General features: G+C 41.4%; 2 protein-coding genes across 2 annotated transcripts in view; one reads left to right on the top strand and one right to left on the bottom strand.

The window, feature by feature from the left end:
• Positions 1-525: 525 nt before the first annotated feature.
• LOC119349583 lies at positions 526-6,929 on the top strand. Its single transcript, XM_037617634.1, has 11 exons — positions 526-1,954; positions 2,049-2,180; positions 2,303-2,372; positions 2,485-2,524; positions 2,713-2,785; positions 2,860-2,922; positions 3,219-3,296; positions 5,223-5,395; positions 5,810-5,856; positions 5,940-6,165; positions 6,248-6,929. Exons 1-11 carry the CDS (start codon positions 555-557, stop codon positions 6,508-6,510), a joined length of 2,565 nt encoding a protein of 854 aa, XP_037473531.1. The 5' UTR covers positions 526-554; the 3' UTR covers positions 6,511-6,929.
• Positions 6,930-7,714: 785 nt separating this feature from the next.
• Positions 7,715-12,736, bottom strand: part of LOC119350888 — a 160,512-nt gene continuing 155,490 nt past the window's right edge. The window contains exons 2-10 of the mRNA XM_037618509.1: positions 12,498-12,734; positions 12,257-12,391; positions 11,964-12,074; positions 11,127-11,402; positions 10,495-10,694; positions 10,012-10,252; positions 9,451-9,564; positions 8,761-8,949; positions 7,715-8,389 (exon numbers count right to left, since the gene is read on the bottom strand). Of these exons, the coding sequence (XP_037474406.1) occupies positions 8,042-8,389; positions 8,761-8,949; positions 9,451-9,564; positions 10,012-10,252; positions 10,495-10,694; positions 11,127-11,402; positions 11,964-12,074; positions 12,257-12,391; positions 12,498-12,734 (1,851 nt within the window). The 3' untranslated portion in view covers positions 7,715-8,041. The remainder of the gene's footprint in view (positions 8,390-8,760; positions 8,950-9,450; positions 9,565-10,011; positions 10,253-10,494; positions 10,695-11,126; positions 11,403-11,963; positions 12,075-12,256; positions 12,392-12,497; positions 12,735-12,736) is intronic.

Genomic DNA, 12,736 nt, shown 5'->3' with positions numbered 1-12,736 from the left:
CCGGGCCTGGGGGTGTTGGCCCAGTTGGGCCACGGCCCGGGGGGTTTGCTCTTATTTTTGTTTTCTGTTTTCTCTTTTGTATTTTCTTTATTTTCCTCTTTTCTTTTCTGTTTTATTTTTGTTTCCTATTATTTTAGGTTCTGTAAAAATATATACTTTGCATCTAATTTGAACATTTCGATTTAGTCCAACGCCACAAAAGTCTAGACCCCAATTAATTTGGTTTGATATTTTATCAATCTATAAAGGCATTTAAATAATCAGGTTTGCTAATATTTAAATCATTTTAGTGCATTAAAACACATAATAAAAGTGTGGTTCCTTCACAAATATTTAGTAAGGATTATTTGCCACAAACCGAACATTTTGGTTTTAATGTTTCAAAAGTTTTGTTGTTTGCCTTTCTTTCAAATTTGAATTTGGATCGGTTCTGAACTAACGCGAGATTAACGACAGTAACTTTGATGGCTTGGCATCATTAACACGTGATTACTATAGCCTAATTATCCGGGCGTCACACTCATCCTCCTGGTTCTTCTTACCATAAGCTTGGTATGCCATCGATTGGCAGAGGTATCATTCAAGTTTGGTGTCTCGTAGCACCCTTTGAAGAGGCAGATCCTCATCAGTCAATGATTGCATACAGTAAGAGCAATTGTAGAGGAAGGCCTAGAAAAATACCAGATGAGAATAACTCCATTGAGAGTTCATCAGTTCCTCGAAAACCGTTAGGGAGACCAAGAAAGATAAAACTGACAACTACTGATGATCACACAGAACCATGTCTGAAAAAACCAAGGGGGAGACCAAGAAAGATAGAACCAGCAACTACGGGTGATCATGAAGAACCAAGTATGAAAAAACCAAGGGGGGGACCAAGAAAGATAGAACCAGCAACTACTGATGATCATGAAGAACCAAGTATGAAAAAACCAAGGGGGAGACCAAGAAAGATAAAACCTGCAACTGCTGATGGTTATGCAGAACCAAGTCTAAGAAAACCAAGGGGGAGACCAAGAAAGATAATACCTGCAACAGCTGATGATTACGCAGAACCAAGTCTGAGAAAACCAAGGGGGAGACCAAGAAAGATAAAACCTGCAACTACTGCTGATCATGCAGAACCAAGTCTGAAAAAACCAAGGAGCAGACCAAGGAAAACCAAGTGCAATGTCCATTTGAGTGCTGCATCATTTGATGCCACATCATTAGCACTTGGCTTGTGCAATGCAAATTACAAGGAAGAATCAAGTGCCCAACATAGAAAGAAGCCTGTTTCCACAGAGTGTAGTTCTTCAACCACATCCAGTGGCAAAGAACAAAACAATCAGCCAACTCCCAAGCCAAGTGACAATGTGCTCTCAGTTGAAAAGTGCAAGAAAGAATTACTTGTCTACACCAGAAGGCGTGTACGACCTCCTACAAAGAAATCTGCTCCGAATGAGACTTGCTCACTGTCTCTTAGTAGTGACGTACAGAAGATGGAGACATCCTATACATCCATCATGCCAAATAATCATTTGTCTTCTGTTGAGAATCCCAAACTATTGGGTTCATCTATGAGTGAAGACATGGCTAATGAGGCTGGTTTGGTGGGTCGTAAGAGCACAGTTATTAACCGTGAGCTCATGGAAATGAATGATGGTGAGGCTGCCAATCAAGTTGGCCATGCTCCTTTTGAAGATAGTGCCCAGATGATTGTTGAAGTGGAAAATACAGAAGTAGCTCAAATAAAAAATTCAAGTAAAAATGATAATATAATTACTTGTGCAGAAAACCCAAACCTTTCTGCAATCCCCAAGGGCATTCATCTACCAAGGGTCGTCTTGTGTTTAGCTCATAACGGAAAAGTTGCTTGGGACATCAAATGGAAGCCTCCTTTACCAAATCAGTCAGAACAGAAATCACGTTTGGGTTTTCTTGCAGTACTGTTGGGAAATGGCTCACTGGAAGTGTGAGTACATCCTATGCTAAAGCATAAATTTGAATTGTTTTGCCATCAATTTTTAAATATCACCATTTTTGTACTTATTCATTATTGTGAACAGATGGGAAGTTCCATCTCCAAGCATAATCCAGAAGATATATTCATCTTCTTTAATGAAGGGTACCGACCCTCGCTTTCTAAAGCTGCGGCCTGTATTTAGGTGTGCTAAAGTGAAGTGCGGGAACATACAGAGGTATTGCAACTTTTACTTTCATCGTGCTGCTATTAAACTAGGTGGCAGATTTAAAATTTCTGTTAAATTCGTCAGCATGAATTTTCATTTTTAATTCATTGCCTCTTTGTAATGGTAAACAGCATTCCCTTGACAGTTGATTGGTCGCCTTCTCCTCATGATATGATACTGGCAGGATGTCATGATGGAACGGTATCTTTTCTGCCTGTAGTAAATTATTTTCTTAGTTTAGATCTAATAACTGCACCATTTGGTTAGAAGGTGATGCGCCGAGAATTTTCATTGTTGGATTTTGATGTTCCAGGTTGCTTTATGGAAGTTCTCTATAGACTTGCCAGCACAAGGTATTCTAATGGTTTGCTACCTCCCTTTTCATAGGATTTCATATGACTTATGCCATTCAGATGACATGTCTGACTCAGGAACTGTTTACTTTCACATGTTAAAGAGCAAGCTATTGGATTTCCTGAACTGCATATCTCCTTTTTTTTTGTGTGTGTTATATTAACCGGCTGTTCTGGTTAATGTATAGATTCAAAACCTTTTATGTGTGTCACTGCTGAATCTGTTCCCATCAGAGCCCTCTCCTGGGCACCATATGTAAGGTACTAAGTTGTGTTATACTTCTATTCCATTCCAAAAGGTAAACACTGACTCTGACCCCGTATCATTTTGACAGTGAGGAAGAGACAAACACCTTTGTCACTGCTGGAGAGGATGGCCTAAAATTCTGGGATTTAAGGTAGCATAAACTCTACTAGGAACTGTAATCAATAATTCTAATCTTTGTTGTGGACAAAACTACTCTTTGCCACCCCATTTCCGATATTGCATATATGTAGCTGTACTGAGGTTTATCTCAATAGTCAGTACAATTTCTTTTCTTCTCTTTTTGGTTAATATTTCACCCAGGATTTTTTTTCCCACAAGCGAATTGACTGCTCTTTGCAGTTTTTAGAAAGATGCATCTTGTGCTGTTTTGTAATGGGCTGCAATATTTGAATACTGATTTGCATCCATAAAACTCGTTTGTTGCAGAGATCCATACCGTCCTCTGTGGGAACTAACTACTGCCCCAAGGGCTGTTTTAAGTCTTCATTGGTTAAAGGATGCAAGGTAATATTTTTGTTCCATTTGCAGCAAATAAATCTCATTTGATTTGTAGTAATATGTCCCATTCCTTCTGTAGTAAACAAAACCTGCAGCCACTAATGTTACTCAGCTTCCTTCAGTACCCAGTGAGATAGTGACTTGGTTTTGTCTTGTTTCCCATTTTTTTTCTTAAGTTAAAAACTAGGTAACTTCAGATGCAGATCACTATTCTCATTGAAGTTGAAATGCAAATCACATTTGCAAGAAAATAAGAAAAATGGTTTATTTATGTTCTTATGCAATCCGTGGCTCATTTGATCTCTGATATGTCAGCATGCTAACTTGCTAAGGTAGTTGTATTATTTGTTTACAGAACAAACTATGGCTTCTTAAAAACGTAAATGATTCTCCATTAATTCTATGTTGCTTTGCTATTGGTGCTCTACGTTTGTGTTGATCTAGGCCCTGCTGTAGCTTGTACTTCGAACTCTTCTACCTTTTCAGCGAAAAGAAACGCAAAGGTTTTGTGTCTTCTTGAGAACAAAGTAAATGATCTAGAACCATGCCTAATCATATATTGACTATGATTAGGCATGAAAAAAGTAAACGGCTTTATCTACCCATGGAAATGACTAATGGAAATGCTCCTTTTATTGTGAGGATCTTGATAGGAATATGCAACTTGTATTCCAATGAGGCCATAGGCCAGTATATATATACATGTACAGGTGTAGGAAATATGCAGGAAAGCCTTTATACAATGGGGTAAATACAAAAGACTACATGGACTCTAACACCCCCCCTCAAACTCATGGTATTGGAGCATAGGTTCTTATTTTTAGCACGCGCAACTCGTGCTTGATCCTCTTCTCGTCACCGCTGCCGCGTTTCCTCTGGTCCGGCTGCAGGTTTCTCTCGCCCTGCCACCAACCCCGCCGCTAGGCCCGCTCGATCTCGTTCCTCCCGCTCGTCACTCGCCCGAGCAAGCCACGCCCGCTCCCGCTCGCCAGGCCCGCCGTCGCCAGGCCCATCCCGCATCGCCAGATCGCCCGTCGCTGGCTGGCTAGACCAACCCTGCCGCCAGGCCCGCTCGTGGTCTCTTCGCTCGATCCCACAGCGCCCGACTCGGCTCTGATACCATGATAGGAATATGCAACTTGTATTCCAATGAGGCCATAGGCCAGTATATATATACATGTACAGGTGTAGGAAATATGCAGGAAACCCCTTATATAATGGGGTAAATACAAAAGACTACATGGACTCTAACAGATCTAATGTGTTACATTCTTTATTATTGACCCAACTAACAGTGATTGTTGCTGATGAATAAAGTCTACTGTGCTTGAAGTAAAGCCAGCTCTTCCTGGCATTTTGTTTGAATCAATGCAACTTTTTCTTCTATCTTTTAACCTTATCTGGTTAATAAATTTTAACCTTATCAGATAGCTTAGTTACCATTATGCCCTATATCAGCATCGTAAGGCAACCATGTTTTCCTTGGTGAGGCAAGTAATTTGGGGACTAGGCCTATCCATTTTTGTCAAAACTGCTGTGTCTATAGAGTGGTAGGCTGGTAGTTTCCACTTTTCAGGTATATAAACCCCTGAGGAACATGACATAGATCCCAGGCCTATCCTTTCGCTTGTCCTAAACATAGCGGAGACATAGGACTCAGGTGGCTTGTAATGTTTGATCGGAATTAATTGACATTGAAGGATGGCTAATCAAAACTTTCGTATTCCACTCTTTTTTGTGTGTTTTTGTCCATGATTAGGCTTTCCTTGTTTATAACTGTATGGTCTGGATTAGTAAAATACAGTTGTAAAATCTCTATGGGCTGAAAGTTCTACTTCGCTCCCAATGGCCTTACTATGTATATATGCAGGTTATAAAAAAATTCTGTCTACTCGGTTAATAATGCTAACTGTTACTATCTTTCATGTCCAGAGGTATTGTCATCTCATTGGAAGATGGTACATTGAAGTTCCTCAGCTTGCCTAAAATAGCCAATGATGTACCTGTCACCGGAAGGCCATTCGCTGGGAGTAAAACTCAGGGCGTTCATACTTATCAATTATCAGAATATTTGATATGGGACGTCCATGTCTCAGAAATTACTGGTACATTTCCAGAACCATGCCTAATCATAGTCAATATCCGGCCTAAGCAGAATGCAGTTACAAGTTTCCTAGTAAGAAGCCTTGGGTGGTACCTTTTCTCAAAGAAATGAATATAAAGCTTATAATTATGTTATTTGCCGTATATACTAATACTTGAATTGTTTATTATTTTAGTAATATTCACCTCTGATAAGATTCTGTTTTGGACACTTGATTTTCTTTTTTGTGATATTTACAATGTTAACAATGCTCTCTACATTTTGGACACATGATATTTTTTTAAATGAATCTCTATACAGAAGTAAGGAGAATGAGTAGCTTCTCGTAAAAAAATATCATACTGAAGCACATACGGGTGGAATGTTATCTTCGCTATGAGTCTTGAATTGGCAATAATTCTTTGCCTGTATACAGGTCAAGCAGCTTATTGCGTGGTAGATGGTACTGCTGTGCGCTTCCAGGTGAACTCGCTAGCCTGTATTCATTATCTAATTGTGCCTGTCATCCAGATCTGTGTGCTAAATGAATATTTGCACACGTGTAGCTGACTAAGAGATTCTGGGAGAAGAAACCTGGGAGGAACCGTGTACCTTATTTCCTCTGTGGTTCACTGGCAGAGGAGGGGACAGTCATTAAGATCGGTGGCACGCCGCAAAGCTCTCCTTTATCGAATGTTCCTCTGGTCACGAAAAAGGGTCCAGAATCATGCCAAGATGTAGATCAAACAGACGAGATGCGGAAAGAGGAACTAAGAACTCTCACTAACTCGGGTAAAGTAAAACACCCTCTCCATTTTGCTGCAAGTCATATCATTGGCTTACTGCCTGACATGCCTGCTGAACTACACTGCAGAGCATGTAGATCCAGAACTCGGAGATGGTGAACTAGATGAAGGCCGAGAAAGTGGTGCTCTAGTTTTAGCTGATGCTCTAACGCAAGAGGAGAATGATGGCATGCACAACGGCCCAGTTGATGAAAACGCTAAAGACGACTTCGAGGTCTTCCCTCCCAAATCTGTAGCGCTGCATCGGTTGAGATGGAACACAAACAGAGGCAGCGAGAGATGGTTATGCTATGGAGGCGCCGCAGGCATTATTCGTTGTCAGAGGATCTAAGGGACAAGCATACCAGGAGAATCTGTGGGTGTCGATCCACCTACACAATAAGCTGTTGCGGCAGCAATATATGGGAGGTTTGCCTGATTTTTGCTGATTTCTGCAGTAATGCCTGACAGAGCTAGCTGTGTATCTTAGCAACTCCAACAGCAACAGATCCTTGTAGTTCAGGAATTCAAGTTGGGGCAATTGGAGCTTCATGTCTTGGGCTCAGAAAACAATAGGAGCTACTTGAGAAAAGTGTCAGCTCAGCACCCACCAACTGACTGATTTTTCTTAGGCTGTAACATGTGTACATGTACTGTTGACGCAATCAGACAAATTGCGCCGATTTGTAAGTAATATTGACAAACTGAATAGTGTTGTGCCAAATATGTAAGTAATAGATGAACAATAATGGAAACCATGATTGGTCGAAAGCTGCGTGCAATTTTCTTAAAGGGCTGGACCAGTATTCCCATCTTCTCAAAATTCGACTAGTATTCCCGTCTCAAAATTTAAGTTGTGTTTGATTCTTTACGGTCTTCAGTATACTATTTTGACTAAATTTTGATACGTAATACATATGTTCAGAGTAAAAAGACATGAAAAAAGTACTCCCTACATTCCACAATTCTTGTTGTTTAGTTTAAACTTGAACTAAAGCCACGACAAGAATTATGAAACAGTGGGAGTAGTATGCAAGGAAATACTACATTGATATCATTTTTACATGTTTGATCCATATACTTTTGTGAGTATCAGTGGTTGAAGTTTTAAGACGTTATTCCGTAAATAAAGAAAACATTTTTAAGACGTTGACCGCATGTATGTATAATAACACATTTTGAGAAAGATGGAATGCTTAATGGATATTGGACTGGGTTTCTAGACTCCAGTCAAATCCAGTAGCAGTACCAAACAATTTTCTGCAAGCCTCGGAGGCCGTTGGGAGCAATTCGAAAACAGGAGGTGTTCGATTTGCTCCTGGAGGTGAGGAGGGCAAACGCCTACGGCCTTTCTCCTGGAAAAGCTTCCAAAGTATTCGGTTTACCGCTCAATTTTTTTAACACAGTACAGACGCAAGCACTCATATACACGCGCATCTTGCTGCGCAAATGAAGCCAGCCTAGACCCCATGACCCCAATTGCTACCTATGATCTCCAGAACCCCCGTGTCAAACATGCCCAGTATGTAAGAGGCAGCATGGGGATGGTGGGCAACTCAAAAAAAGGGGGAGTAATTCGCCTGTGTGGGCAAATTTGTGACGGTTTTCGCCCAATTTTCTGTCAATTAACCGGACAACTCTCTTCTTAATTAATAATGGATGAGGCAAACCTTTTGCCTCTGTTTCAAAAAAAAAGGTACTCCCTCCGTCCGGAAATACCTGTCATCAAAATGGTTAAAACTAAATGTATCTAGACGTATTTTAGTTCTAGATACATCCTTTTTATCAATTTTGATGACAAGTATTTTCGGATGGAGGGAGTACTTAGTTGTGGCTGGCTATCTACAGTCCTACAGTACATTAGCAAAAATATCAACTAGCCGCTACTCAACAATCTGCATGACGCACAGCTTGTCAGGAGAGCAAGAGTCCAGAACGCTTGTAACATCGGTGCTCAACCGGTGGGAGTTCGGCGCCTCCGGCTGGACGGCGACCCACTGGCCGTCGACATGCTCGACGTGTTCATGCTGCTCGGGGTGGGCGGAGAACCTGGCCTTGGCCACGTCTCGGCACATCTTGTTCAGGTGGTCGATGGAAAGGATCAAATCGAAGCCATTTTCCGTCTTGTCGCTGGTCTTGCGGAGCTTGATGCCGACGTCCACGCCGCGGGAACTTGCAGCACCGAAGAGCAGAGGATGCCCGAGGACTAGCTCGTCGGAGAGGCTGCATATCTGTCCGAAAGTAAAGTTCGTTTCAGGTACCGGTTCCAGACAAAGAAAGACGGCAGCTCTTATAAGAGCAGAAAATATAACTTGTTCATGAAAGGAAGAGTTTGAAGTTGTGATGTTTAGATCCCCGATATTTAAGTTCATATGTTGAGACCTCAACGATTTATAATGCTGGCATGCTTCTCGCTGATGTTGTTTTAGCAGGCTTAAGTGTTCAGTTGCAGACTGCAGAGCAAGACGAGCTTAGGTAGCCGGAAGTTTTAGAGAAGATTTATATTTCGTAGAACGAACAAGTCAACGCAACAAAAAGTAAAAAGTGAGAAGAAATGCGAGATGGGGGGAAACACGATGCGAGTGGCACAACATGATCATACCTGCACATACTCTATGCCCGTTGCATTGAACGATTCCAAAATTTTATTTGATGACAGTGAGCTGAAAATCGCCCCAGTTCCGGCTGGCCTTTGAAGTATCTCCCATGGGGACTTCAGCAGAATTTTTTTGCTCATTAGCTCAGAGGACAGACTGACAACTGGTAGTTTCATCTCTTCAAGGACCCATACCTGCAAATGGATTCAGTGGAACATTAAAAAAGCAGAGTAGTTTGGCTGTTTTGAGATCCAAAGTTACAAACAAATTAGAGATAATGCTGGCAAAGAAAGATTTCTATATTCATAACTGAACATGACGGGGATCTCCCCCCTTTCGCCACTCGATTCTCTTAAGACTGAAAATCAAAAGAGAGTCAAGCACTCCAGGCTACATGTACAATTGAACTGATGTACATATGCTGGTAAGCTTATATACACAAGAACAAATTCCAGGTTCTCCATACATTTCAAAATGCAATCTTAAAGTAACTGCTTCTCTGGACTGGAATGTTCAATGTGGAATGTACAATAACACAAATGTGAGGTGTGGGCAGTTCCACCAAGAATGTGAACTCTAATGAAACTGCTAAACTATTAAGTGTAAAAATTGAAACGAATAGTCACATTGCACACTTTTTTTTTGGCAAAACAGAGAGCGCCTGCATAAACTCATAGTAGGGCAATGTACTGTACCTTCTGATTGTCAAAACCAAAATAGTCATTCTCTACCAAGTAGTTCCGAACTGAATCCACATGATCGTCAGGAGAAATAATAATGAAAGGGGGAGATATATGATTTTCTTCAACCTGCATCAAACAAAAACGAATAAGATTTGTCCATGCATTAGTCGTTTTTTCAGGCAAATTTTACAGCTCAATACACATGCAGCAACTAACTGATACCCACTGTAAATTCTATCCTTAGTAAACAGTAGATTAGAATTCAAATGATATATTCACCAAAGCATATTCTTGAATAGTACCTCTGTATCTTAATTCTAGCCTTGAACGTAAGGAAGAGCAAACTTAGCAGTTATCAAACTTTCCTACGATTATTATGTTCTTCACGCAACTTCAGGCAACACATGGAACAATCAAAAACTGTGTCGGTCTGTCCTTATGGCAGCATGGTCATACTCATAATTTTCTAAATGACATTCAAGATAAATTATGGAGAAAGTACATTTGATTGGTGCCACTAAATTCTGTTCCAATACAGAAAACAATGCAGTGGCCATCATGAACAATGGATACCTTCATTAACTCACTAAAAGAGTTAAGCAATCTCTGAAACTCAGCATCCACAATATCAGAGTCGGAGCCATTTGTAATAAGTACGATTGCTGCTTTCGACTTTTGAAGGATCTCACGACCTTTGCTAAATTCATCACTGAAGACATTCTTCCCTTTCTCTCCATGGTTCATGAGGGTCTCGCGAGGTATCCTCATCACATTTTTTCTTAATGAAGACTTGGCAAGAACATTCTTTGACATACTGAAAATGACAAAAGTTTCGAAGAGTAAGCTGCAGGTTAGATTAAAAACTCAGGATAGACCACAAATGCATATTGTTTGACCAAAATAACAGAAAGAAAGATATTATTACATATGAGGAGCATTCTGGAACTGCATTCATGAATATATAGAAAATATTTAGTGAACGTGATGATGACCAAATCAGCTTCTTTTGAAAATACTTTGGCAAGACAGGGAATAACGGGAATCCACAGTTCGTACCTGTCAACCTGCTTGCTGACACTATGCATTGCATGTTTGAACAATTGAAAGTCAATGCCCGCAATTTGTTCAGCAAGTGAAGCCTTTTCAAGCTTGTCTCCTGATAGCAAACCTTCCAGAATATGACCCTGTTCCATTTCATGTAGTACCTTCTTTGCTGCAGTTATGCGACGCTGTAGTTTCTTCTTTTCCTTCCAATCCTGTAAGGATTTAAAATAGAAATGCTTTATTTGAAAGAACACAATAAACAGCAAAAAATAGCTCAGATCATTGCATCAATCTTGTTTACTTCCTCCGTTCCTAAATATTTGTCTTTTTAGAGATTTCAAATAGACTACCACATACGGATGTATATAGACATATTTTTAGAGTGTAGATTCACTCATTTTGCTTTGTATGTAGTCATTTGTTGAAATCTCTAGAAAGACAAATATTTAGGAACGGAGGGAGTAGAACCTAAGCATGACATTTCAACCACATATGCTTGTTTAAAGAACTGTTACATGAGATGCATCTATCATCTACAACAGTCAGGAGTGCTGCTACTATCAACATTATAGCTCTTTAGATAAGACATGTTCTTACTATAAAAGGGATCATGTCATGCAACAAAAGGATGGCGCGGACCTAACCATCGCACGCCTTTCTTTCTTTGATTTCTCAGGACGTGTATTGACCTCAAGAAGACCCTTTGGCGGTGTAATCCACATCTCTCTACTCTCCATATCAATATCAGGCACAATATCTTCAGCAAATGGAATCCACACGTGCTGACGGGATGGAGTTGAATCCGGATTTTCTGAATTAGTCTGCACAGCATTCTCAGCAGAGCCAACCATAACCTGGAGAAGATCGCCACCTCCAAAATTGAAGACCTGTGCAACAGTGCCTACAAGCTTGCCTGTATCCTAGGAAGGGAAACAAAAGGACTAACTTTGATTATCAAAATTGTGAAGAAAACCATCTATGGAGGAAATGCCAGCGTAATATATCAATGCCAGTGTACTTTCTGATGGTGGTGCTTACTTATAGTGGGTAGAAAGAGCAATTTGGCGACGCAACAATGACAAGTTCCAACATTATCAGTAACATAGTTTGTTATATATATGATATCACAGCTTTTTAATAGGAAAAAGTATATGGTTCTGGTATTTAATGTTACTTAACCTGAAGTATCTTATACAAGATTACATAAGAATGACATAAGTATAGTACTATTTTACAGGATGTGTATGCCTTCAATTTGATTACCCAAGGGCCAAGGCCAAGGCAACCACCCAGAGAGCCAGCAACATACCACATGTACTTTTCATCCAACTATCCAACAGCAATTCAATTCTTGTAGGCGTGATATCACTGTGATTTTCACCTTACTCATGATGTGGTCTCATTTTCGTAATGGAAATGAACAAATGAAACACACCAGAAACTTAGTGGGTGAAAACATCATGGCGGAAATATATATGTACCTTGACAATAACGCTCATGCCAACAAGATCGAGCGAATAGATCTCATCCTCCTCCAGTTCCGGCCTATCCTCGGTCTTCACGAGAACAGCCGAACCAACTATCTGCCTGGCCTAAGAACAATCACAAGCAAAATCGCATCAGAAGCTAACCATATAGCTAGATTTTCTACCTACGAATGCTCGTTCCATAAATTAACTTTGCTGCTAACTACGCTAACGCTGTGACTAGTTCTTCAGACCCACAGATTCAGAGATAACAAGTGACTCAGGCACAGAAATGGAAACAAGCAGACCTCGTCCAAGGAGTCGACGCCGTCGAAGCGCACGATCCAGCCCTTCTTCCCGGTGTGTGCTTTCCCCCTGACGAGCTCGAACTCCCTGACCTGCATCTTCCCGGCGGCGCGAGCCCTCAGCCACCTCTTCCCCGGCTGCCAGAACCGAATTCGAACAAACGGACGAGAAAATGCTCAATTCGACCGCCAACTAGCATCACACCATACAAAGCCGGGAACGAGCGAGAGATATAGGGGGTACCGTGGCGAAGCGGAGCTCGGGGAAGTCGGTGCGGGGCGAGACGAGGACGTCGCCCCGCACCCCGTGCGCGCCGCTCACGTACCCCACCTCCACCAACTCATCCTCCTCCACGAGCTCCTCATCCTCACCGTACTCCTCTTCGTCCTCTTCCTCCTCGTGCTCGTCCTCGTGCTGCGAGTGGGTGGGGCTGGGGCTGGGGCTGGAGAGCAGCGCGGCGGCGGGGCGGGGCGGCGCGAGGG

The sequence above is a fragment of the Triticum dicoccoides genome, chromosome 1B (genome assembly GCF_002162155.2).
Source record: "Triticum dicoccoides isolate Atlit2015 ecotype Zavitan chromosome 1B, WEW_v2.0, whole genome shotgun sequence".
In the NCBI taxonomy this organism is placed as follows: domain Eukaryota; kingdom Viridiplantae; phylum Streptophyta; class Magnoliopsida; order Poales; family Poaceae; genus Triticum; species Triticum dicoccoides.
The sequence above is the reverse complement of the archived record's forward strand: the minus strand, read 5'-3'. Positions and strand labels throughout refer to the sequence as shown.

Coding starts and splice junctions, on each gene's coding strand:
- LOC119349583 (XM_037617634.1), top strand. CDS start 555: ATGCCATCGATTGGCAGAGGTATCATTCAAGTTTGGTGTCTCGTAGCA. Junction 2,373..2,484: donor CAGGATGTCATGATGGAACG/GTATCTTTTCTG, acceptor TTGATGTTCCAG/GTTGCTTTATGGAAGTTCTC. Junction 2,923..3,218: donor CTAAAATTCTGGGATTTAAG/GTAGCATAAACT, acceptor CGTTTGTTGCAG/AGATCCATACCGTCCTCTGT.